The sequence below is a fragment of the Pelophylax lessonae genome (assembly GCF_965119305.1).
Source record: "Pelophylax lessonae genome assembly, contig: HAP1_SCAFFOLD_271, whole genome shotgun sequence".
NCBI classification, from domain to species: Eukaryota; Metazoa; Chordata; class Amphibia; order Anura; family Ranidae; genus Pelophylax; species Pelophylax lessonae.
Window position 1 is genome coordinate 137651 of NW_028120069.1, and position 22321 is coordinate 159971.

At 51.0% G+C, this 22321-nt stretch overlaps 1 protein-coding gene across 1 annotated transcript in view; it reads left to right on the top strand.

Moving 5' to 3' along the window:
• POLR2A (RNA polymerase II subunit A) overlaps positions 1-21861 on the top strand; it is a 48801-nt gene extending 26940 nt beyond the window's left edge. Inside the window, exons 11-29 of the mRNA XM_082276104.1 lie at positions 997-1206; positions 1285-1453; positions 6443-6537; positions 6622-6825; positions 7460-7682; positions 8156-8339; positions 9229-9400; positions 10160-10265; positions 13109-13314; positions 14169-14393; positions 14481-14727; positions 14814-14914; positions 16740-16844; positions 18780-18962; positions 19047-19250; positions 19330-19516; positions 19596-19709; positions 20123-20272; positions 20563-21861. Of these exons, the coding sequence (XP_082132230.1) occupies positions 997-1206; positions 1285-1453; positions 6443-6537; positions 6622-6825; positions 7460-7682; positions 8156-8339; positions 9229-9400; positions 10160-10265; positions 13109-13314; positions 14169-14393; positions 14481-14727; positions 14814-14914; positions 16740-16844; positions 18780-18962; positions 19047-19250; positions 19330-19516; positions 19596-19709; positions 20123-20272; positions 20563-21719 (4242 nt within the window). The 3' untranslated portion in view covers positions 21720-21861. The remainder of the gene's footprint in view (positions 1-996; positions 1207-1284; positions 1454-6442; positions 6538-6621; positions 6826-7459; positions 7683-8155; positions 8340-9228; positions 9401-10159; positions 10266-13108; positions 13315-14168; positions 14394-14480; positions 14728-14813; positions 14915-16739; positions 16845-18779; positions 18963-19046; positions 19251-19329; positions 19517-19595; positions 19710-20122; positions 20273-20562) is intronic.
• Positions 21862-22321: the final 460 nt, after the last annotated feature.

The following is a 22321-nucleotide window of genomic DNA, read 5'->3' on the forward strand; positions in this document are numbered from 1 at the left end:
TTGGGGGGTCTCCCTTGCTCAGTAAAGGGTTAGCAGTAGGTGACCCTATGTAGACTTCATGGAGGAGTTGGGGGGTCTCCCTTGCTCAGTAAAGGGTTAGCAGTAGGTGACCCTATGTAGACTTCATGGAGGAGTTGGAGGGTCTCCCTTGCTTAGTAAAGGGTTAGCAGTGGATGACACTATGTAGACTTCATGGAGGAGTTGGAGGGTCTCCCTTGCTCAGTAAAGGGTTAGCAGTGGGTGACACTATGTAGACTTCATGGAGGAGTTGGGGGGTCTCCCTTAGTAAAGGGTTAGCAGTGGGTGACACTATGTAGACTTCATGGAGGAGTTGGAGGGTCTCCCTTGCTCAGTAAAGGGTTAGCAGTGGGTGACACTATGTAGACTTCATGGAGGAGTTGGGGGGTCTCCCTTGCTCAGTAAAGGGTTAGCAGTAGGTGACACTATGTAGACTTCATGGAGGAGTTGGGGGGGTCTCCCTTGCTCAGTAAAGGGTTAGCAGTGGGTGACACTATGTAGACTTCATGGAGGAGTTGGAGGGTCTCCCTTGCTCAGTAAAGGGTTAGCAGTAGGTGACCCTATGTAGACTTCATGGAGGAGTTGGGGGGTCTCCCTTAGTAAAGGGTTAGCAGTGGGTGACACTATGTAGACTTCATGGAGGAGTTGGGGGGTCTCCCTTGCTTAGTAAAGGGTTAGCAGTGGATGACACTATGTAGACTTCATGGAGGAGTTGGGGGGGTCTCCCTTGCTCAGTAAAGGGTTAGCAGTAGGTGACCCTATGTAGACTTCATGGAGGAGTTGGGGGGTCTCCCTTAGTAAAGGGTTAGCAGTGGGTGACCCTATGTAGACTTCATGGAGGAGTTGGGGGGTCTCCCTTAGTAAAGGGTTAGCAGTGGATGACACTATGTAGATTTCATGGAGGGTCTCCTTTGCTTAGTAAAGGGCTAGTGGACGGTGTTTTGTGTTGCCTCATCTGTTCTATGGTCTCTTCTGCAGGGAGAAGTGATGAACTTGCTCATGTTCCTCTCCACTTGGGATGGCAAGGTACCTCAGCCGTCCATCTTGAAGCCACGCCCTCTCTGGACAGGAAAGCAGATCTTCTCTCTCATTGTTCCCGGACACATTAACTGTATTAGAACGCACAGCACTCACCCTGATGATGAAGACAGTGGACCATATAAACACATTTCTCCTGGGGACACCAAGGTAGGTTCCTCTCCTGCACCCATTACTGCTCAGAGGTCTATGTGATGCTCCTGGTTATAACTTTTTGTACAATTTCAGGTGATTGTGGAGAACGGGGAGCTGATAATGGGTATCCTGTGTAAGAAGTCTCTGGGAACATCAGCTGGGTCTTTAGTCCATATTTCATACCTTGAGATGGGTCACGATACCACACGGCTCTTTTACTCCAACATTCAGACTGTCATCAATAACTGGCTTCTCATTGAAGGTGTGTGTAACGCAATGTGCACAAGCAACATGAGCTTTCAGGAGCTTTAATTCCAATTATCTGGTGTGTGATAGGGTATGAGTGATAGTGTTCTGAGGATGTGATCAGTATACAATGGGTGATGGTATCCTAGAAGGATGTGATTGGGGTATGGGTGATGGTATCCTAGAAGGATGTGATGGGGGGTATGGGTGATGGTATCCTAGAAGGATGTGATTGGGGTATGGGTGATGGTATCCTAGAAGGATGTGATGGGGGGGGTATGGGTGATGGTATCCTAGAATGATGTGATGGGGGGTATGGGTGATGGTATCCTAGAAGGATGTGATTGGGGTATGGGTGATGGTATCCTAGAAGGATGTGATTGGGGTATGGGTGATGGTATCCTAGAAGGATGTGATTGGGGTATGGGTGATGGTATCCTAGAAGGATGTGATGGGGGTATGGGGGGTATGGGTGATGGTATCCTAGAAGGATGTGATGGGGGCATGGGTGATGGTATCCTAGAAGGATGTGATGGGGGGGGTATGGGTGATGGTATCCTAGAAGGATGTGATGGGGGGTATGGGTGATGGTATCCTAGAAGGATGTGATGGGGGGTATGGGTGATGGTATCCTAGAAGGATGTGATGGGGGGTATGGGTGATGGTATCCTAGAATGATGTGATGGGGGGTATGGGTGATGGTATCCTAGAAGGATGTGATGGGGGGTATGGGTGATGGTATCCTAGAAGGATGTGATGGGGGGTATGGGTGATGGTATCCTAGAAGGATGTGATGGGGGGGTATGGGTGATGGTATCCTAGAATGATGTGATGGGGGGTATGGGTGATGGTATCCTAGAAGGATGTGATGGGGGCATGGGTGATGGTATCCTAGAAGGATGTGATTGGGGTATGGGTGATGGTATCCTAGAAGGATGTGATTGGGGTATGGGTGATGGTATCCTAGAAGGATGTGATGGGGGGTATGGGTGATGGTATCCTAGAAGGATGTGATGGGGGTATGGGGGGTATGGGTGATGGTATCCTAGAAGGATGTGATGGGGGGGGTATGGGTGATGGTATCCTAGAATGATGTGATGGGGGGTATGGGTGATGGTATCCTAGAAGGATGTGATGGAGGGTATGGGTGATGGTATCCTAGAAGGATGTGATGGGGGGTATGGGTGATGGTATCCTAGAAGGATGTGATGGGCGGTATGGGTGATTGTATCCTAGAATGATGTGATTGGGGTATGGGTGATGGTATCCTAGAATGATGTGATGGGGGGTATGGGTGATGGTATCCTAGAAGGATGTGATGGGGGGGTATGGGTGATGGTATCCTAGAAGGATGTGATGGGGGCATGGGTGATGGTATCCTAGAAGGATGTGATTGGGGTATGGGTGATGGTATCCTAGAATGATGTGATGGAGGGTATGGGTGATGGTATCCTAGAAGGATGTGATGGGGGCTATGGGTGATGGTATCCTAGAAGGATGTGATGGGGGTATGGGTGATGGTATCCTAGAATGATGTGATGGAGGGTATGGGTGATGGTATCCTAGAAGGATGTGATGGGGGCTATGGGTGATGGTATCCTAGAAGGATGTGATGGGGGCTATGGGTGATGGTATCCTAGAAGGATGTGATGGGGGCTATGGGTGATGGTATCCTAGAAGGATGTGATGGGGGTATGGGTGATGGTATCCTAGAATGATGTGATGGGGGTATGGGTGATGGTATCCTAGAATGATGTGATGGGGGTATGGGTGATGGTATCCTAGAATGATGTGATGGGGGTATGGGTGATGGTATCCTAGGATGTGATGGGGGTATGGGTGATGGTATCCTAGAAGGATATGATGGGGGGTATGGGTGATGGTATCCTAGAAGGATGTGATGGGGGGGGTATGGGTGATGGTATCCTAGAATGATGTGATGGGGGTATGGGTGATGGTATCCTAGAAGGATGTGATGGGGGTATGGGTGATTGTATCCTAGAATGATGTGATGGGGGCTATGGGTGATTGTATCCTAGAATGATGTGATGGGGGGTATGGGTGATGGTATCCTAGAAGGATGTGATGGGGGGTATGGGTGATGGTATCCTAGAAGGATGTGATTGGGGTATGGGTGATGGTATCCTAGAAGGATGTGATGGGGGTATGGGTGATGGTATCCTAGAAGGATGTGATGGGGATATGGGTGATGGTATCCTAGAATGATGTGATGGGGGGTATGGGTGATGGTATCCTAGAAGGATGTGATGGGAGGTATGGGTGATGGTATCCTAGAAGGATGTGATGGAGGGTATGGGTGATGGTATCCTAGAAGGATGTGATGGGGGGGGGTATGGGTGATGGTATCCTAGAAGGATGTGATGGGGGTATGGGGGGTATGGGTGATGGTATCCTAGAAGGATGTGATGGGGGTATGGGGGGTATGGGTGATGGTATCCTAGAATGATGTGATTGGGGTATGGGGGGTATGGGTGATGGTATCCTAGAAGGATGTGATGGGGGTATGGGTGATGGTATCCTAGAAGGATGTGATTGGGGTATGGGTGATGGTATCCTAGAAGGATGTGATGGGGGGTATGGGTGAATGGTATCCTAGAAGGATGTGATGGGGGGTATGGGTGATCGTGTCCTAGAAGGATGTGATTGGGGTATGGGTGATGGTATCCTAGAAGGATGTGATTGGGGTATGGGTGGATGGTATCCTAGAAGCATGTGATGGGGGGTATGGGTGATGGTATCCTAGAAGGATGTGATGGGGGGTATGGGTGATGGTATCCTAGAAGGATGTGATGGGGGGTATGGGTGATGGTATCCTAGAAGGATGTGATTGGGGTATGGGTGATGGTATCCTAGAATGATGTGATGGGGGGTATGGGTGATGGTATCCTAGAAGGATGTGATGGGGGGTATGGGTGATGGTATCCTAGAAGGATGTGATGGGGGCATGGGTGATGGTATCCTAGAAGGATGTGATGGGGGGGTATGGGTGATGGTATCCTAGAAGGATGTGATGGGGGGGTATGGGTGATGGTATCCTAGAATGATGTGATGGGGGGTATGGGTGATGGTATCCTAGAAGGATGTGATGGGGGCATGGGTGATGGTATCCTAGAAGGATGTGATTGGGGTATGGGTGATGGTATCCTAGAAGGATGTGATTGGGGTATGGGTGATGGTATCCTAGAAGGATGTGATGGGGGGTATGGGTGATGGTATCCTAGAAGGATGTGATGGGGGTATGGGGGGTATGGGTGATGGTATCCTAGAAGGATGTGATGGGGGGGGTATGGGTGATGGTATCCTAGAATGATGTGATGGGGGGTATGGGTGATGGTATCCTAGAAGGATGTGATGGAGGGTATGGGTGATGGTATCCTAGAAGGATGTGATGGGGGGGTATGGGTGATGGTATCCTAGAAGGATGTGATGGAGGGTATGGGTGATGGTATCCTAGAATGATGTGATGGGGGGTATGGGTGATGGTATCCTAGAAGGATGTGATGGGGGGGTATGGGTGATGGTATCCTAGAAGGATGTGATGGAGGGTATGGGTGATGGTATCCTAGAAGGATGTGATGGGGGGGTATGGGTGATGGTATCCTAGAAGGATGTGATGGGGGCATGGGTGATGGTATCCTAGAAGGATGTGATTGGGGTATGGGTGATGGTATCCTAGAATGATGTGATGGAGGGTATGGGTGATGGTATCCTAGAAGGATGTGATGGGGGCTATGGGTGATGGTATCCTAGAAGGATGTGATGGGGGTATGGGTGATGGTATCCTAGAATGATGTGATGGGGGTATGGGTGATGGTATCCTAGAATGATGTGATGGGGGTATGGGTGATGGTATCCTAGAAGGATGTGATGGGGGGGGGTATGGGTGATGGTATCCTAGAAGGATGTGATGGGAGGTATGGGTGATGGTATCCTAGAAGGATGTGATGGAGGGTATGGGTGATGGTATCCTAGAAGGATGTGATGGGGGTATGGGTGATGGTATCCTAGAAGGATGTGATGGGGGGTGTGGGTGATGGTATCCTAGAAGGATGTGATGGGGGGTATGGGTGATGGTATCCTAGAAGGATGTGATGGGGGGTGTGGGTGATGGTATCCTAGAAGGATGTGATTGGGGTATGGGTGATGGTTTCCTAGAAGGATGTGATGGGGGGGTATGGGTGATGGTATCCTAGAAGGATGTGATGGGGGGTATGGGTGATGGTATCCTAGAAGGATGTGATTGGGGTATGGGTGATGGTATCCTAGAAGGATGTGATGGGGGGTATGGGTGAATGGTATCCTAGAAGGATGTGATGGGGGGTATGGGTGATCGTGTCCTAGAAGGATGTGATTGGGGTATGGGTGATGGTATCCTAGAAGGATGTGATTGGGGTATGGGTGATGGTATCCTAGAAGGATGTGATGGGGGGTATGGGTGATGGTATCCTAGAAGGATGTGATGGGGGGTATGGGTGATGGTATCCTAGAAGGATGTGATGGGGGGGTATGGGTGATGGTATCCTAGAAGGATGTGATGGGGGGTATGGGGGATGGTATCCTAGAATGATGTGATTGGGGTATGGGGGGTATGGGTGATGGTATCCTAGAAGGATGTGATTGGGGTATGGGTGATGGTATCCTAGAAGGATGTGATGGGGAGTATGGGTGATGGTATCCTAGAAGGATGTGATGGGGGGTATGGGTGATGGTATCCTAGAAGGATGTGATTGGGGTATGGGTGATGGTATCCTAGGATGTGATGGGGGGGGGGGGGTATGGGTGATCGTGTCCTAGAAGGATGTGATGGGGGGTATGGGTGATCGTGTCCTAGAAGGATGCGATCGGATATGAGTCATGGGGTTCTAGAAGATGGGGTATGGGTGATGGGGCAAGCTGAATTGCTTTATACAGGTGGAAGTTTTCTGCCTCATTACACAAGACTTGAAGATTTGATTGGTGGTTTTCCATGTCTGATCTTTCTTAGGTCACACTATTGGAATTGGAGACTCTATTGCTGATGCCAAGACTTACCAGGATATTCAGAACACCATCAAAAAGGCCAAGCAGGATGTAATAGAGGTGAGGATGTCTCCAGAAGGCTGCTCTATGGAAGAGCTCTTACTATATATGAACTCCTTGTAACTCTTCTTATTTGATGGGCAGGTTATTGAAAAGGCTCACAACAACGAGCTGGAGCCAACTCCCGGTAACACCCTACGTCAGACATTTGAAAATCAAGTGAACAGGATTCTGAACGATGCCAGAGATAAAACTGGTTCATCTGCCCAGAAGTCCCTTTCTGAGTACAACAACTTCAAGTCTATGGTGGTGTCAGGAGCCAAGGGCTCGAAAATTAACATTTCCCAGGTAAGGCCTGTTCTGTGAGGGAAGGTATTACCTAGAGTTATGTACATGTGAATCCTGTAGGGGGTGCAAAGGTAAATATACAAAGGTTTAAATGTTTGTGTGTGTATATGTATGTGTATATAAATATAAAATGTGTATATATATATATATATATATATATATATATATATATATATATATATATATATATATATATATATATATATATATATAAATCTCAGGGTGCGGGTGTCTAAATAGGGTTATGCGTGTCTATTGTGCTGTACAGAATTGCCCTCGGGGAGGGGATAGGCTGGATTATAAAAGAATGAGGCCTGGAGGGGGGGGGTGCTATGTAGGGTTATACACAGATCCAACCTGTGGGGGGGGGGTGCTGTGTGGGGTTATACACAGATCTGACCTGTGGGGGGAGGGGGGGGGCTGTGTGGGGTTATACACAGATCCGACCTGTGGGGGGCGCTGTGTGGGGTTATACACAGATCTGACCTGTGGGGGGCGCTGTGTGCGGTTATACACAGATCTGGCCTGTGGGGGGGGGGGTGCTGTGTGGGGTTATACACTGATCTGACCTGTGGGGGGTGCTGTGCGATGTTGCACAGGTGAAGGACGTATGATGGAACCTTTCCTCTTTCAGGTTATTGCTGTGGTGGGACAGCAGAACGTTGAGGGTAAGCGAATCCCCTTTGGATTCAAGCATCGGACGCTCCCTCACTTTATCAAGGATGATTACGGTCCCGAGAGCCGAGGCTTTGTGGAAAACTCCTACCTGGCCGGCCTGACCCCCACAGAGTTCTTCTTCCATGCTATGGGAGGAAGAGAAGGTCTTATCGACACAGCTGTGAAGACTGCTGAGACTGGTAAGGCTGCTGATCTGGATTGTCTAATGGTGAACTAGCAGAGCTCCTCCTCTTTATACACCCCCAAAACTACTCCCCTTAAGAACCATACAGGTATGTGACCACTCCCCCTAAGAACCATACCATTATGTGACCACTCCCCCCTAAGAACCATACCGGTATGGGACCACGCCTCCCCTACGAACCATACGGTATGTGACCACTCCCCCCTAAGAACCATACGGTATGTGACCACTCCCCCCTACGAGCCATACGGTATGTGAGTGACCACTCCCCCCTACGAGCCATACGGTATGTGAGTGACCACTCCCCCCTACGAGCCATACGGTATGTGAGTGACCACTCCCCCCTACGAGCCATACGGTATGTGAGTGACCACTCCCCCCCTACAAACCATACGGTATGTGAGTGACCACTTCCCCCTACTATACCCATGCTTTAGATCTTATTAATGTGCTGTACTTTCCTTTCAGGTTATATTCAGAGACGTCTGATCAAGTCTATGGAGTCTGTCATGGTAAAATACGATGCTACAGTCCGGAACTCCATAAACCAGGTGGTACAGCTGAGATACGGAGAAGATGGCTTGGCTGGAGAGGGAGTCGAGTTCCAGAATTTGGCCACATTGAAACCCTCCAACAAAGCATTTGAGAAGAAGTGAGTGTTGGCTCCTTTGTGGTAAAGTCCTCTTCTACCCTTGGACTGATGTGGGTTAGGGCACTCTGGTGGCTGAGGGCATACCAGGCTCATTCATACATTGGTTCAGTGGGTATGGGTTCTCTGTGGTGGTGGCTGGCTCATAGCCAACGCATTCCCATAGAGGACTGTGTACCATGAGGAGGGTGGGTGAGTGCTACCTTGTGGTGGCATAACAGGCTCATTCCCATTGGTCAGTGGGTACCATAAAATGGTTGGGGGGCATAGCCGGCCCATTCCCATAGGTCAGTGTGTACCATAAAGTGGTTGGGGGGTATAGCAGGCCCATTCCCATAGGTCAGTGTGTACCATAAAGTGGGTGGCAAAGCCAGCCCATTCCCATAGGTCAGTGTGTACCATAAAGTGGGTGGGGGGTATAGCCGGCCCATTCCCATAGGTCAGTGTGTACCATAAAGTGGGTGGCAAAGCCAGCCCATTCCCATAGGTCAGTGTGTACCATAAAGTGGGTGGCAAAGCCAGCCCATTCCCATAGGTCAGTGTGTACCATAAAGTGGTTGGGGGGCATAGCCGGCCCATTCCCATAGGTCAGTGTGTACCATAAAGTGGTTGGGGGGCATAGCCGGCCCATTCCCATAGGTCAGTGTGTACCATAAAGTGGGTGGGGGGGGGTATAGCTGGCTCATTCCCATAGGTCAGTGTGTACCATAAAATGGGTGGGGGGCTTAGCCGGCCCATTCCCATAGGTCAGTGTGTACCATAGAGTGGGTGGGGGGGTATAGCCGGGTGGGGGTGGGTGGCAAAGCGGCTCATTCCTATAGGTCAGTGAGTAAATGTGTGGTCTCTGCCGGTTGGTGACCGGGTACAAACATGGTTTATTGATGGTTTGCAGGTTTAAGTTTGATTACACCAATGAACGCGCCTTGCGCAGGACGTTACAGGAGGATGTGGTGAAGGACATTCTCAGCAATGCTCACATCCAGAATGAGCTGGAAAAGGAGTTTGAGAAAATGCGGGAGGACAGAGAGGTCCTGAGAGTCATTTTCCCCACCGGAGATAGTAAGGTAAGAGACTGCAGAACCTGCCGATACCCCGATGGCAGCACTAGAACCTGCCGATACCCCCCCATGGCAGCACAAGAACCTGCCGATACCCCCCCGTGGCAGCACTAGAACCTGCCGATACCCCCCGTGGCAGCACTAGAACCTGCCGATACCCCCCGTGGCAGCACTAGAACCTGCCGATACCCCTGTGGCAGCACTAGAACCTGCCGATACCCCCCGTGGCAGCACTAGAACCTGCCGATACCCCCCGTGGCAGCACTAGAACCTGCCGCTACCCCCCCATGGCAGCACTAGAACCTGCCAATACCCCCCGTGGCAGCACTAGAACCTGCCGATACCCCCCCATGGCAGCACTAGAACCTGCCAATACCCCCCATGGCAGCACAAGAACCTGCCGATACCCCCCCGTGGCAGCACTAGAACCTGCCGATACCCCCCGTGGCAGCACTAGAACCTGCCGATACCCCCCGTGGCAGCACTAGAACCTGCCGATACCCCTGTGGCAGCACTAGAACCTGCCGATACCCCCCGTGGCAGCACTAGAACCTGCCGATACCCCCCGTGGCAGCACTAGAACCTGCCGCTACCCCCCCATGGCAGCACTAGAACCTGCCAATACCCCCCGTGGCAGCACTAGAACCTGCCGATACCCCCCCATGGCAGCACTAGAACCTGCCAATACCCCCCGTGGCAGCACTAGAACCTGCCGATACCCCCCGTGGCAGCACTAGAATATGGAACGTGTGCTTTGTCTTACAGGTTGTGCTGCCTTGTAACCTGCTGAGGATGATCTGGAACGCACAGAAGATATTTCACATTAATACCAGAATGCCATCAGATCTGCACCCTATAAAAGTGTTAGATGGTGAGTAGTGTGCGCTGTATGTAATCTTCAGCACTCCTACATTGGAATAAAGATGGGGGTCCCCTGAAATGCTGGTGTACCCCTCCACACAATCAGGAAAAGGATTCAGCCCCCTCTCTGTACCTGGGAAGGCACCTGGTAAGCAGAGTCATACTACTGATGGGCCAGCTCCACCAATCGCACCCCTTCCTTCCCTGTACCTGGGAAGGCACCTGGTAAGCAGAGTCATACTACTGATGGGCCAGCTCCACCAATCGCACCCCTTCCTCTCTGTACCTGGGAAGGCACCTAGTAAGCAGTCATACTACCGATGGACCAGCTCCACCAATCGCACCCCTTCCTCTCTGTACCTGGGAAGGCACCTAGTAAGCAGTCATACTACCGATGGACCAGCTCCACCAATCGCACCCCTTCCTCTCTGTACCTGGGAGGGCACCTAGTAAGCAGTCATACTACCGATGGGCCAGCTCCACCAATCGCACCCCTTCCTCTCTGTACCTGGGAAGGCACCTAGTAAGCAGTCATACTACCGATGGACCAGCTCCACCAATCGCACCCCTTCCTCTCTGTACCTGGGAGGGCACCTAGTAAGAAGAGTCCTACTACTGATGGGCCCGCTCCACCAATCGCACCCTTCCTCTCTGTACCTGGGAAGGCACCTAGTAAGCAGAGTCATACTACTGATGGGCCAGCTCCACCAATCGCACCCCTTCCTCTCTGTACCTGGGAGGGCACCTAGTAAGCAGTCATACTACTGATGGGCCAGCTCCACCAATCGCACCCCTTCCTCTCTGTACCTGGGAGGGCACCTAGTAAGCAGTCATAATACCGATGGGCCAGCTCCACCAATCGCACCCCTTCCTCTCTGTACCTGGGAAGGCACCTAGTAAGCAGTCATACTACCGATGGACCAGCTCCACCAATCGCACCCCTTCCTCTCTGTACCTGGGAAGGCACCTGGTAAGCAGTCATACTACTGATGGGCCAGCTCCACCAATCGCACCCCTTCCTCTCTGTACCTGGGAGGGCACCTAGTAAGCAGTCATACTACCGATGGGCCAGCTCCACCAATCGCACCCCTTCCTCTCTGTACCTGGGAGGGCACCTAGTAAGAAGAGTCCTACTACTGATGGGCCAGCTCCACCAATCGCACCCCTTCCTCTCTGTACCTGGGAAGGCACCTAGTAAGCAGAGTCATACTACTGATGGGCCAGCTCCACCAATCGCACCCCTTCCTCTCTGTACCTGGGAAGGCACCTGGTAGGCAGTCATACTACTGATGGGCCAGCTCCACCAATCGCACCCCTTCCTCTCTGTACCTGGGAAGGCACCTGGTAAGCAGTCATACTACTGATGGGCCAGCTCCACCAATCGCACCCCTTCCTCTCTGTACCTGGGAGGGCACCTAGTAAGCAGTCATACTACCGATGGGCCAGCTCCACCAATCGCACCCCTTCCTCTCTGTACCTGGGAGGGCACCTAGTAAGCAGTCATACTACCGATGGGCCAGCTCCACCAATCGCACCCCTTCCTCTCTGTACCTGGGAAGGCACCTAGTAAGCGGTCATACTACCGATGGACCAGCTCCACCAATCGCACCCCTTCCTCTCTGTACCTGGGAGGGCACCTAGTAAGCAGTCATACTACCCATGGGCCAGCTCCACCAATCGCACCCCTTCCTCTCTGTACCTGGGAGGGCACCTAGTAAGCGGTCATACTACTGATGGGCCAGCTCCACCAATCGCACCCCTTCCTCTCTGTACCTGGGAGGGCACCTAGTAAGCAGAGTCATACTACTGATGGGCCAGCTCCACCAATCGCACCCCTTCCTCTCTGTACCTGGGAGGGCACCTAGTAAGCAGTCATAATACCGATGGGCCAGCTCCACCAATCGCACCCCTTCCTCTCTGTACCTGGGAGGGCACCTAGTAAGCAGTCATACTACTGATGGGCCAGCTCCACCAATCGCACCCCTTCCTCTCTGTACCTGGGAGGGCACCTAGTAAGCAGTCATACTACCGATGGGCCAGCTCCACCAATCGCACCCCTTTCTCTCTGTACCTGGGAGGGCACCTAGTAAGCAGTCATACTACCGATGGGCCAGCTCCACCAATCGCACCCCTTCCTCTCTGTACCTGGGAGGGCACCTAGTAAGCAGTCATACTACCGATGGGCCAGCTCCACCAATCGCACCCCTTCCTCTCTGTACCTGGGAAGGCACCTAGTAAGCAGTCATACTACCGATGGACCAGCTCCACCAATCGCACCCCTTCCTCTCTGTACCTGGGAGGGCACCTAGTAAGCGGTCATACTACTGATGGGCCAGCTCCACCAATCGCACCCCTTCCTCTCTGTACCTGGGAGGGCACCTAGTAAGCAGAGTCATACTACTGATGGGCCAGCTCCACCAATCGCACCCCTTTCTCTCTGTACCTGGGAGGGCACCTAGTAAGCAGTCATACTACCGATGGGCCAGCTCCACCAATCGCACCCCTTCCTCTCTGTACCTGGGAAGGCACCTAGTAAGCAGTCATACTACCGATGGGCCAGCTCCCCGAGTCGCAAACCCCCCCCCCCCCCCATGCTGCTCTATAGAAAAGTTGGGATTTCATGGCCTTTCACCAGATCAGAAGATTGCCCACTTGGCCCAGTCAGGTTTTTAAGCTAAAGTGAGAATGTTTCCGTTGCCATCCCTGGCTTGTAGTCCACCCAACATAGGGGCCTGGACTTTTCTACTAAATCTGCCAAATTTGGTCCGTTTATAAGGGGGTAAATGGTTTGTATTGTGAAATGGCAATGATTGGCCATCTCATATCTAATGAGTTACTCTTCTCTCCTCATAGGTGTGAAGGATCTCAGTAAGAAGCTGGTGATTGTCAATGGAGACGATCCTTTGAGCCGACAAGCACAGGAAAATGCCACTCTTTTGTTTAACATTCACTTACGGTCGACGCTGTGCAGCAGGCGGATGGTGGAGGAGTTCAGGCTCAGTGGAGAAGCCTTCGACTGGCTACTGGGGGAGATCGAGTCCAAATTCAACCAGGCCATTGTAAGAGCTGGCAGAGATTTTATTATATTTACTAAACACAATCTGTGTGCCCATTTTATCTGTTTGGGGGCTGGAGGGCTGGTAATGAGTTCCATCGATCGTACCAAGCCAGTAACCATGAAAACCTTGTATGACGCTTCCTATAAAACCGACATGTACAATGGCAGCCCCACCACCTGCTGGCCCAGTCCTTGTCCCAATAAGGCTGTGAATGGCCTCCCTTACCTATCTGGACCATGTGCACTGGGCTGCCAGCTATGACTAGCTAGATATTTAATGACCCGAATGCCTTCAAATTAAACTGAAGAATATTCGGTCCGTCCCTTGTTTTTATCCCTTTAAGACTATTTGTACTGGCAAGCCTGTATCTGTCTTCCGCTGCTCTAATCATGTGAGATCTGTCTGTCTTCCGCTGCTCTAATCATGTGAGGTCTGTCTGTCCTCCGCTGCTCTAATCATGTGAGGTCTGTCTGTCCTCCGCTGCTCTAATCATGTGAGGTCTGTCTGTCCTCCGCTGCTCTAATCATGTGAGGTCTGTCTGTCCTCCGCTGCTCTAATCATGTGAGGTCTGTCTGTCCTCCGCTGCTCTAATCATGTGAGGTCTGTCTGTCCTCCGCTGCTCTAATCATGTGAGGTCTGTCTGTCCTCCGCTGCTCTAATCATGTGAGGTCTGTCTGTCCTCCGCTGCTCTAATCATGTGAGGTCTGTCTGTCCTCCGCTGCTCTAATCATGTGAGGTCTGTCTGTCCTCCGCTGCTCTAATCATGTCAGGTCTGTCTGTCCTCCGCTGCTCTAATCATGTGAGGTCTGTCTGTCCTGGGCTGGTCTGATCTTTCCATGCTTGTCCTTTTTTAGGCTCATCCAGGTGAGATGGTGGGTGCGCTGGCCGCTCAGTCACTCGGAGAACCCGCCACTCAGATGACCCTGAACACCTTCCATTATGCTGGTGTGTCGGCTAAAAACGTCACCTTGGGAGTCCCGCGTCTTAAGGAGCTCATCAATATTTCCAAAAAACCAAAGACCCCTTCCCTGACCGTCTTTTTGTTGGGGCAGTCGGCTCGCGATGCTGAGCGTGCAAAGGTCAGAAATGAACATATTTACCCACGGTGCAAAATTCACTGACACCAAATGTGGAACGCAAATCACCTTTCTTTATTTTATCTACAGGATATTCTCTGCCGCTTGGAACATACGACACTGCGCAAAGTCACTGCCAATACGGCCATTTACTATGACCCAAACCCACAGAACACGGTGGTAGCTGAAGATCAGGAATGGGTCAATATCTACTATGAGATGCCAGACTTTGATGTGACCAGAATTTCCCCATGGTTACTTCGTGTAGAGCTTGACCGCAAGCACATGACCGATCGGAAACTGACCATGGAGCAGATTGCTGAGAAGATCAATGCAGGTTAGTAGGCTTCATTCTTACACCCCTCAGGACCCCCGTGCCCTTTCTGTGGTCTCTTCACAAGCCCATTGTCTGATCTCTTCTAGGATTTGGAGATGATCTGAACTGTATATTCAATGATGATAATGCCGAAAAGCTAGTCCTGCGTATCCGTATTATGAACAGTGAGGAGAACAAGATGCAAGAGGTGAGCTATTCACAAGTCTAACCTTCACTGTCCACTAGCATGTCTCATTTCCTGACACGTTCTGGTCTGTGAGCTCTTCCTTATCCATTCCCCTCCATCCCCCCCCGTCTGGTCTGTGAGCTCTTCCTTATCCATTCCCCTCCATCCCCCCCCCGTCTGGTCTGTGAGCTCTTCCTTATCCATTCCCCTCCATCCCCCCCCCGTCTGGTCTGTGAGCTCTTCCTTATCCATTCCCCTCCATCCCCCCCCCCCGTCTGGTCTGTGAGCTCTTCCTTATCCATTCCCCTCCACCCCCCCCCCCCCCCCCGTCTGGTCTGTGAGCTCTTCCTTATCCATTCCCCTCCATCCCCCCCCCCCGTCTGGTCTGTGAGCTCTTCCTTATCCATTCCCCTCCATCCCCCCCCCGTCTGGTCTGTGAGCTCTTCCTTATCCATTCCCCTCCATCCCCCCCCCGTCTGGTCTGTGAGCTCTTCCTTATCCATTCCCCTCCATCCCCCCCCCCCCCCGTCTGGTCTGTGAGCTCTTCCTTATCCATTCCACTCCATCCCCACCCCCCCCCCGTCTGGTCTGTGAGCTCTTTCTTATCCAATCCCCTCCATCCCCCCCCGTCTGGTCTGTGAGCTCTTCCTTATCCATTCCCCTCCATCCCCCCCCCCCGTCTGGTCTGTGAGCTCTTCCTTATCCATTCCCCTCCACCCCCCCCCCCCCCGTCTGATCTGTGAGCTCTTCCTTATCCATTCCCCTCCATCCCCCCCCCCGTCTGGTCTGTGAGCTCTTCCTTATCCATTCCCCTCCATCCCCCCCCCCGTCTGGTCTGTGAGCTCTTCCTTATCCATTCCCCTCCACCCCCCCCCGTCTGGTCTGTGAGCTCTTCCTTATCCATTCCCCTCCATCCCCCCCCCGTCTGGTCTGTGAGCTCTTCCTTATCCATTCCCCCTCCATCCCCCCCCCCGTCTGTTTTGTGAGCTCTTCCTTATCCATTCCCCTCCATCACCCCCCCCCCGTCTGGTCTGTGAGCTCTTCCTTATCCATTCCCCTCCATCCCCCCCCCGTCTGGTCTGTGAGCTCTCCCTTATCCATTCCCCTCCATCCCCCCGTCTGGTCTGTGAGCTCTTCCTTATCCATTCCCCCTCCATCCCCCCGTCTGGTCTGTGAGCTCTTCCTTATCCATTCCCCTCCATCCCCCCCCCCCGTCTGTTTTGTGAGCTCTTCCTTATCCATTCCCCTCCATCCCCCCCCCCCCCCCGTCTGGTCTGTGAGCTCTTCCTTATCCATTCCCCTCCATCCCCCCCCCCGTCTGGTCTGTGAGCTCTTCCTTATCCATTCCCCCTCCATCCCCCCCCCCGTCTGTTTTGTGAGCTCTTCCTTATCCATTCCCCTCCATATCCCCCGTCTGGTCTGTGAGCTCTTCCTTATCCATTCCCCTCCATCACCCCCCCCCCCCCCCGTCTGGTCTGTGAGCTCTTCCTTATCCATTCCCCTCCATCCCCCCCCCCCCGTCTGGTCTGTGAGCTCTCCCTTATCCATTCCCCTCCATCCCCCCGTCTGGTCTGTGAGCTCTTCCTTATCCATTCCCCCTCCATCCCCCCGTCCGGTCTGTGAGCTCTTCCTTATCCATTCCGCTCCACCCCCCCCCCCCCCCCCCGTCTGGTCTGTGAGCTCTTCCTTATCTATTCCCCTCCATCCCCCCGTCTGGTCTGTGAGCTCTTCCTTATCCATTCCTCCCGTCTGTCGTCCATTCCTCTATCCCTCCCCCAATCTGGTCTGTATTCTCCTATGCATTCCCATCCACTCACATAGTTTGCTTCACCTTTTCCCTGGACAGGAAGAAGAGGTGGTGGATAAAATGGATGATGATGTCTTTCTGCGTTGCATTGAATCGAACATGCTGACAGATATGACCTTGCAGGGCATCGAGCAGATCAGTAAGGTATGTCCGTATTCCATCTCATGCAGCATCTTTGGTAAACTTCAGTGTTTCTGTCCTGGAGAAGACACGAGAAATCTCTCTGGACAAACTGCTTAGGCAGAATGATGTCCCGGGGTGCTGAAGAGCACAGATTTTCTAAATGGAGCTCAAAGGGAAATGATAAATGTTTGGATTGGATCCTAAAACTGTATCACCTGGACCGTAGACTTTGTCAGCCATAGGAGTAAAAATCCGGCATCAGGACGTCTTTACATTACGCCAATGTAGGAGGCTGAAACGCGTTCATTTTTAGGACTTGATTTCTTTATATGGTTTGGCTTACATAGATCACTTTTCATTGGCAAGTCCTCCTGGAGCTGGATTTTTACTCTTCATTGGCTTTTGGACATTCAGTACTACATGAGTCCAGGCACAGATGTCTTCCTCTCATCCTGTCTATCCTTAGGGCTGTCCTCTCCATGATAGTTGTTCTGAAGTACCATACCGCGGTTCAGTACATAGAGTGCAGAGCGTTTCCCCGCTCTAACTCCGTATCCTGATGTAAAATGCCTGGATTCAGTACAGAGCAGAGCTCAAAGTTCCATGTCTTTACTGTACCCCTCTATGCTTGGAATCAGCCCATAGTGAGCACAGCTCCTGGGTTCCTGTCCCTAGTGTACCTCCATATCCTTGGATTCAGCACATAGCACAGCTCCGGGGTTCCTGTCCCTAGTGTACCTCTATATCCTTGGACTCAGCACATAGCACAGCTCCTGGGTTCCTGTCCCTAGTGTACCTCCATATCCTTGGATTCAGCACATAGCACAGCTCCTGGGTTCCTGTCCCTAGTGTACCTCTATATGCTTGGACTCAGCACATAGCACAGCTCCTGGGTTCCTGTCTCTAGTGTACCTTCATATCCTTGGACTCAGCACATGAGTTCCTGTCCCTAGTGTACCTCCATATCCTTGGATTCAGCACATAGCACAGCTCCTGGGTTCCTGTCCCTAGTGTACCTCCATATCCTTGGACTCAGCACATAGCACAGCTCCGGGGTTGCTGTCCCTAGTGTACCTCCATATCCTTGGACTCAGCACATAGCACAGCTCCTGGGTTCCTGTCCCTAGTGTACCTCCATATCCTTGGGCCCAGCACATAGCACAGCTCAGCGGTTCCTGTCCCTAGTGTACCTCCATATCCTTGGATTCAGCACATAGCACAGCTCCGGGGTTCCTGTCCCTAGTGTACCTCCATATCCTTAGATTCAGCACATAGCACAGCTCCGGGGTTGCTGTCCCTAGTGTACCTCCATATCCTTGGACTCAGCACATAGCACAGCTCCTGGGTTCCTGTCCCTAGTGTACCTCCATATCCTTGGACTCGGCACATAGCACAGCTCCTGGGTTCCTGTCCCTAGTGTACCTCCATATCCTTGGATTCAGCACATAGCACAGCTCCAGGGTTCCTGTCCCTAGTGTACCTCCATATCCTTGGACTCAGCACATAGCACAGCTCCTGGGTTCCTGTCCCTAGTGTACCTCCATATCCTTGGACCCAGCACATAGCACAGCTCCGCTGTTCCTGTCCCTAGTGTACCTCCATATCCTTGGATTCAGCACATAGCACAGCTCCTGGGTTCCTGTCCCTAGTGTACCTCCATATCCTTGGATTCAGCACATAGCACAGCTCCGGGGTTCCTGTCCCTAGTGTACCTCCATATCCTTAGATTCAGCACATAGCACAGCTCCGGGGTTGCTGTCCCTAGTGTACCTCCATATCCTTGGGCCCAGCACATAGCACAGCTCAGCGGTTCCTGTCCCTAGTGTACCTCCATATCCTTGGATTCAGCACATAGCACAGCTCCGCGGTTCCTGTCCCTAGTGTACCCCTCTATCCTGTAATAAACTGCTTGGATTTGGCAGCATCATTTACAGTGCCTTCCTTGTTCCTGCCCAGGTCTACATGCATCTTCCTCAGACAGACAATAAAAAGAAGATCATCATTACTGAAGACGGGGAGTTTAAGGCTCTTCAGGAGTGGATTTTGGAGACAGATGGAGTCAGTCTCATGCGGGTCTTGAGTGAAAAAGATGTTGACCCAGTGAGGACCACATCCAATGACATTGTGGAGATCTTTACAGTAAGTCTGCAGTACTCGGTTCTCCTCATATAGTATATACATATATTCTCGGGCTTGGCCTTACCTTCAGCCATTGTATTTCAGGTGCTAGGGATCGAGGCTGTGCGCAAAGCTCTGGAGAGAGAATTGTACCATGTCATCTCTTTTGATGGTTCTTACGTCAATTACCGTCACTTGGCACTACTGTGTGACACAATGACATGTAGAGGACACTTGATGGCCATCACACGTCACGGTGTGAACAGGCAGGACACAGGACCTCTCATGAAGTGTTCCTTTGAAGAGACGGTAAGTGGGCTCCCATGTGTCCTTGCAGTGTGTGGTATTCATGGTTTCTGTTCTATAATTTGAGTTGTCCTCTTTTCAGGTGGATGTCCTCATGGAGGCGGCAGCACATGGTGAATCAGACCCTATGAAAGGTGTGTCTGAGAACATCATGTTGGGACAGTTAGCTCCAGCTGGGACTGGCTGTTTTGACCTCTTACTGGATGCAGAAAAATGTAAATTTGGAATGGAAATTCCAACCAATATTCCAGGAATTGGAGCTGCAGGACGTAAGTAGTGGCTATTTTTTGGTACGACTATTCTCCACTCATCCAAGCGTGACTTTAATGGTCTTGTTTTCATTTTTAGCAACTGGTATGTTCTTTGGATCTGCTCCAAGTCCAATGGGGGGAATGTCGCCTGCCATGACACCATGGAACCAAGGAGCTACGCCAGCCTATGGAGCCTGGTCGCCAAGCCTAGGTATGTTTTGTCATGGTGGTTTGTTGAGATGTAATGTTGAGTATTTTTTGAGGCATTGACCTGGGACTTGTGCAGACCAGGAGTTCTGGCCCGGGACATGTGTGCAGACCAGGAGTTCTGGCCCAAGTCTGATTCAGCACGCTTGTTCCAGGTCTGTGAATGGTATTCGAAGGATGGACCACTGACACAATTTCAATATGGCCACTTTCCATTTTAGTGGGACCTTGTACGGACAGAATGTGGGAGCTCACTATGTTCCTTTGGGGTTCTTTATCCTTTTTTCTCCATTTAATTTGTAACTTCAGTAATCCATACTTTTTGTAGAAAAACTCTGTAGTGGAGATGAATTTTAAGCAGGCTTCTGTCCATTTCCTAGCAATGTGCTGACAATCTTATGCCGTTTCTTCTCTCAGGGAGTGGTATGACCCCTGGAGCTGCCGGCTTTTCTCCCAGTGCTGCTTCAGATGCCAGTGGCTTCAGTCCAGGATATTCCCCTGCGTGGTCCCCCACCCCTGGCTCTCCTGGATCTCCGGGACCTGCCAGTCCATACATTCCCTCACCAGGTAAGTGGGACTTCTGCTCAGTTTGTCTATTGATGTATTCTTCAGTCTGCCTACAGCTTAGTATTAATGTAATGAATTGAAGGGATTGCAGAATATCCAAATTTATTAGAAGTTAAAATCCTTCTGTAGCTTCAGCTCGATGCGCCCGTGTAAAACAGGATTAACTTCTTAAACCCTTCATCTTAATACTTATACCCGGGCAGATCTGTACATTGGCAAACAGCATGAATGGGAGTTGGCTTAATGTTGTTGGCCATGTGATGTAATGATGTGCTTTCTTTGTTCTGCAGGTGGTGCCATGTCTCCTAGTTATTCTCCAACTTCTCCTGCTTATGAGCCCAGAAGCCCTGGTGGATACACTCCTCAGAGTCCCAGCTACTCACCAACTTCTCCATCCTACAGTCCCACCTCCCCATCATATTCTCCCACCAGTCCCAACTACAGTCCTACTTCACCCAGCTATTCCCCTACATCACCCAGCTATTCTCCAACAAGTCCTAGTTACTCTCCAACATCGCCCAGCTATAGCCCAACAAGCCCAAGTTACAGCCCCACCTCACCAAGCTACTCACCAACCTCTCCTAGCTATTCCCCCACCAGTCCCAGCTACAGTCCCACATCCCCCAGCTATTCCCCCACCAGTCCCAGTTACAGTCCAACATCGCCCAGTTATTCTCCTACCAGCCCTAGTTATTCACCTACCAGTCCTAGCTATTCTCCTACCAGCCCAAGTTACTCCCCAACCTCTCCCAGCTACTCCCCAACATCCCCTTCATACAGCCCGACATCTCCTTCTTACTCACCAACTTCTCCCAACTATTCACCAACTTCTCCCAACTACACACCAACATCTCCCAGTTACAGTCCTACAAGTCCCAGTTACAGTCCAACAAGTCCCAGTTACAGCCCAACCTCTCCCAATTATTCACCTACATCTCCCAGTTACTCGCCATCCAGCCCCCGTTATACGCCACAGTCCCCAAGCTATACTCCCAGCTCTCCCAGCTACAGCCCAAGTTCACCCAGCTACTCCCCAACAAGCCCAAAATACACCCCAACAAGTCCTTCCTACAGCCCAAGCTCACCAGAGTACACCCCTACATCTCCCAAATATTCTCCAACTTCTCCCAAGTACTCACCAACATCTCCCAAGTATTCCCCAACCTCTCCTACATATTCCCCCACAACCCCCAAATACTCTCCTACATCTCCAACCTATTCGCCAACCTCCCCAGTCTATACTCCGACGTCTCCCAAATACTCCCCCACTTCTCCAACATACTCACCTACTTCTCCCAAGTATTCACCAACCTCCCCCACCTACTCACCCACAAGTCCAAAAGGATCCACATACTCGCCAACATCCCCTGGGTACAGTCCTACGTCCCCCACCTACAGTCTTACGAGTCCGGCTATTAGCCCAGATGACAGTGATGAGGAGAATTGAAGAGGTTCTGCTTCCAGAGAGACTCGTGTATGAGACATCTTTTATACTGTTCAGCCACTTGGAGATGGATCCAATCCAAAATGTAGAATTCATGACTTCACAGCAGCGTAATAGAGAAGTTTTCTGTTAAAGTGGAGTTTTCCTGCCTATAATCCTTCTGGCTTCTCTTTGGCTTTGTTGTTCTTTGATCTCAGCCTGTTTGTCTATGTATGTATATGTACATTTTTATCTACCCTAAGCTGTGATAAGGCATCATAGTTGTCCCATGCAAGTTTGATGTGAACTCAATCTGTATGCTAAATGTTTATTTGTACCAATCCCATCAAAAAAACATAAAAGCAGAAAAAAAAATCTCAAATGAATCTGAATTCACCCAGAATATTTGGAGAGTGTCATGCTAACTGAACCTATGCTTGAGTTCTTGTATTGCCTCGCACTTATCCAGCGTATCGTTCTGCATCCCCCTCCCCCCACCTTCTCATTATTTATAGACTGAGATAATTCAGTTTTAATTTTTTTTTGTTTATTTTGACATTTTCAGCAGATTGCTCTGAATTTTTCACCAGTCTGACTCTTAAGTAAGATTTCTTTATTTCTTTTGA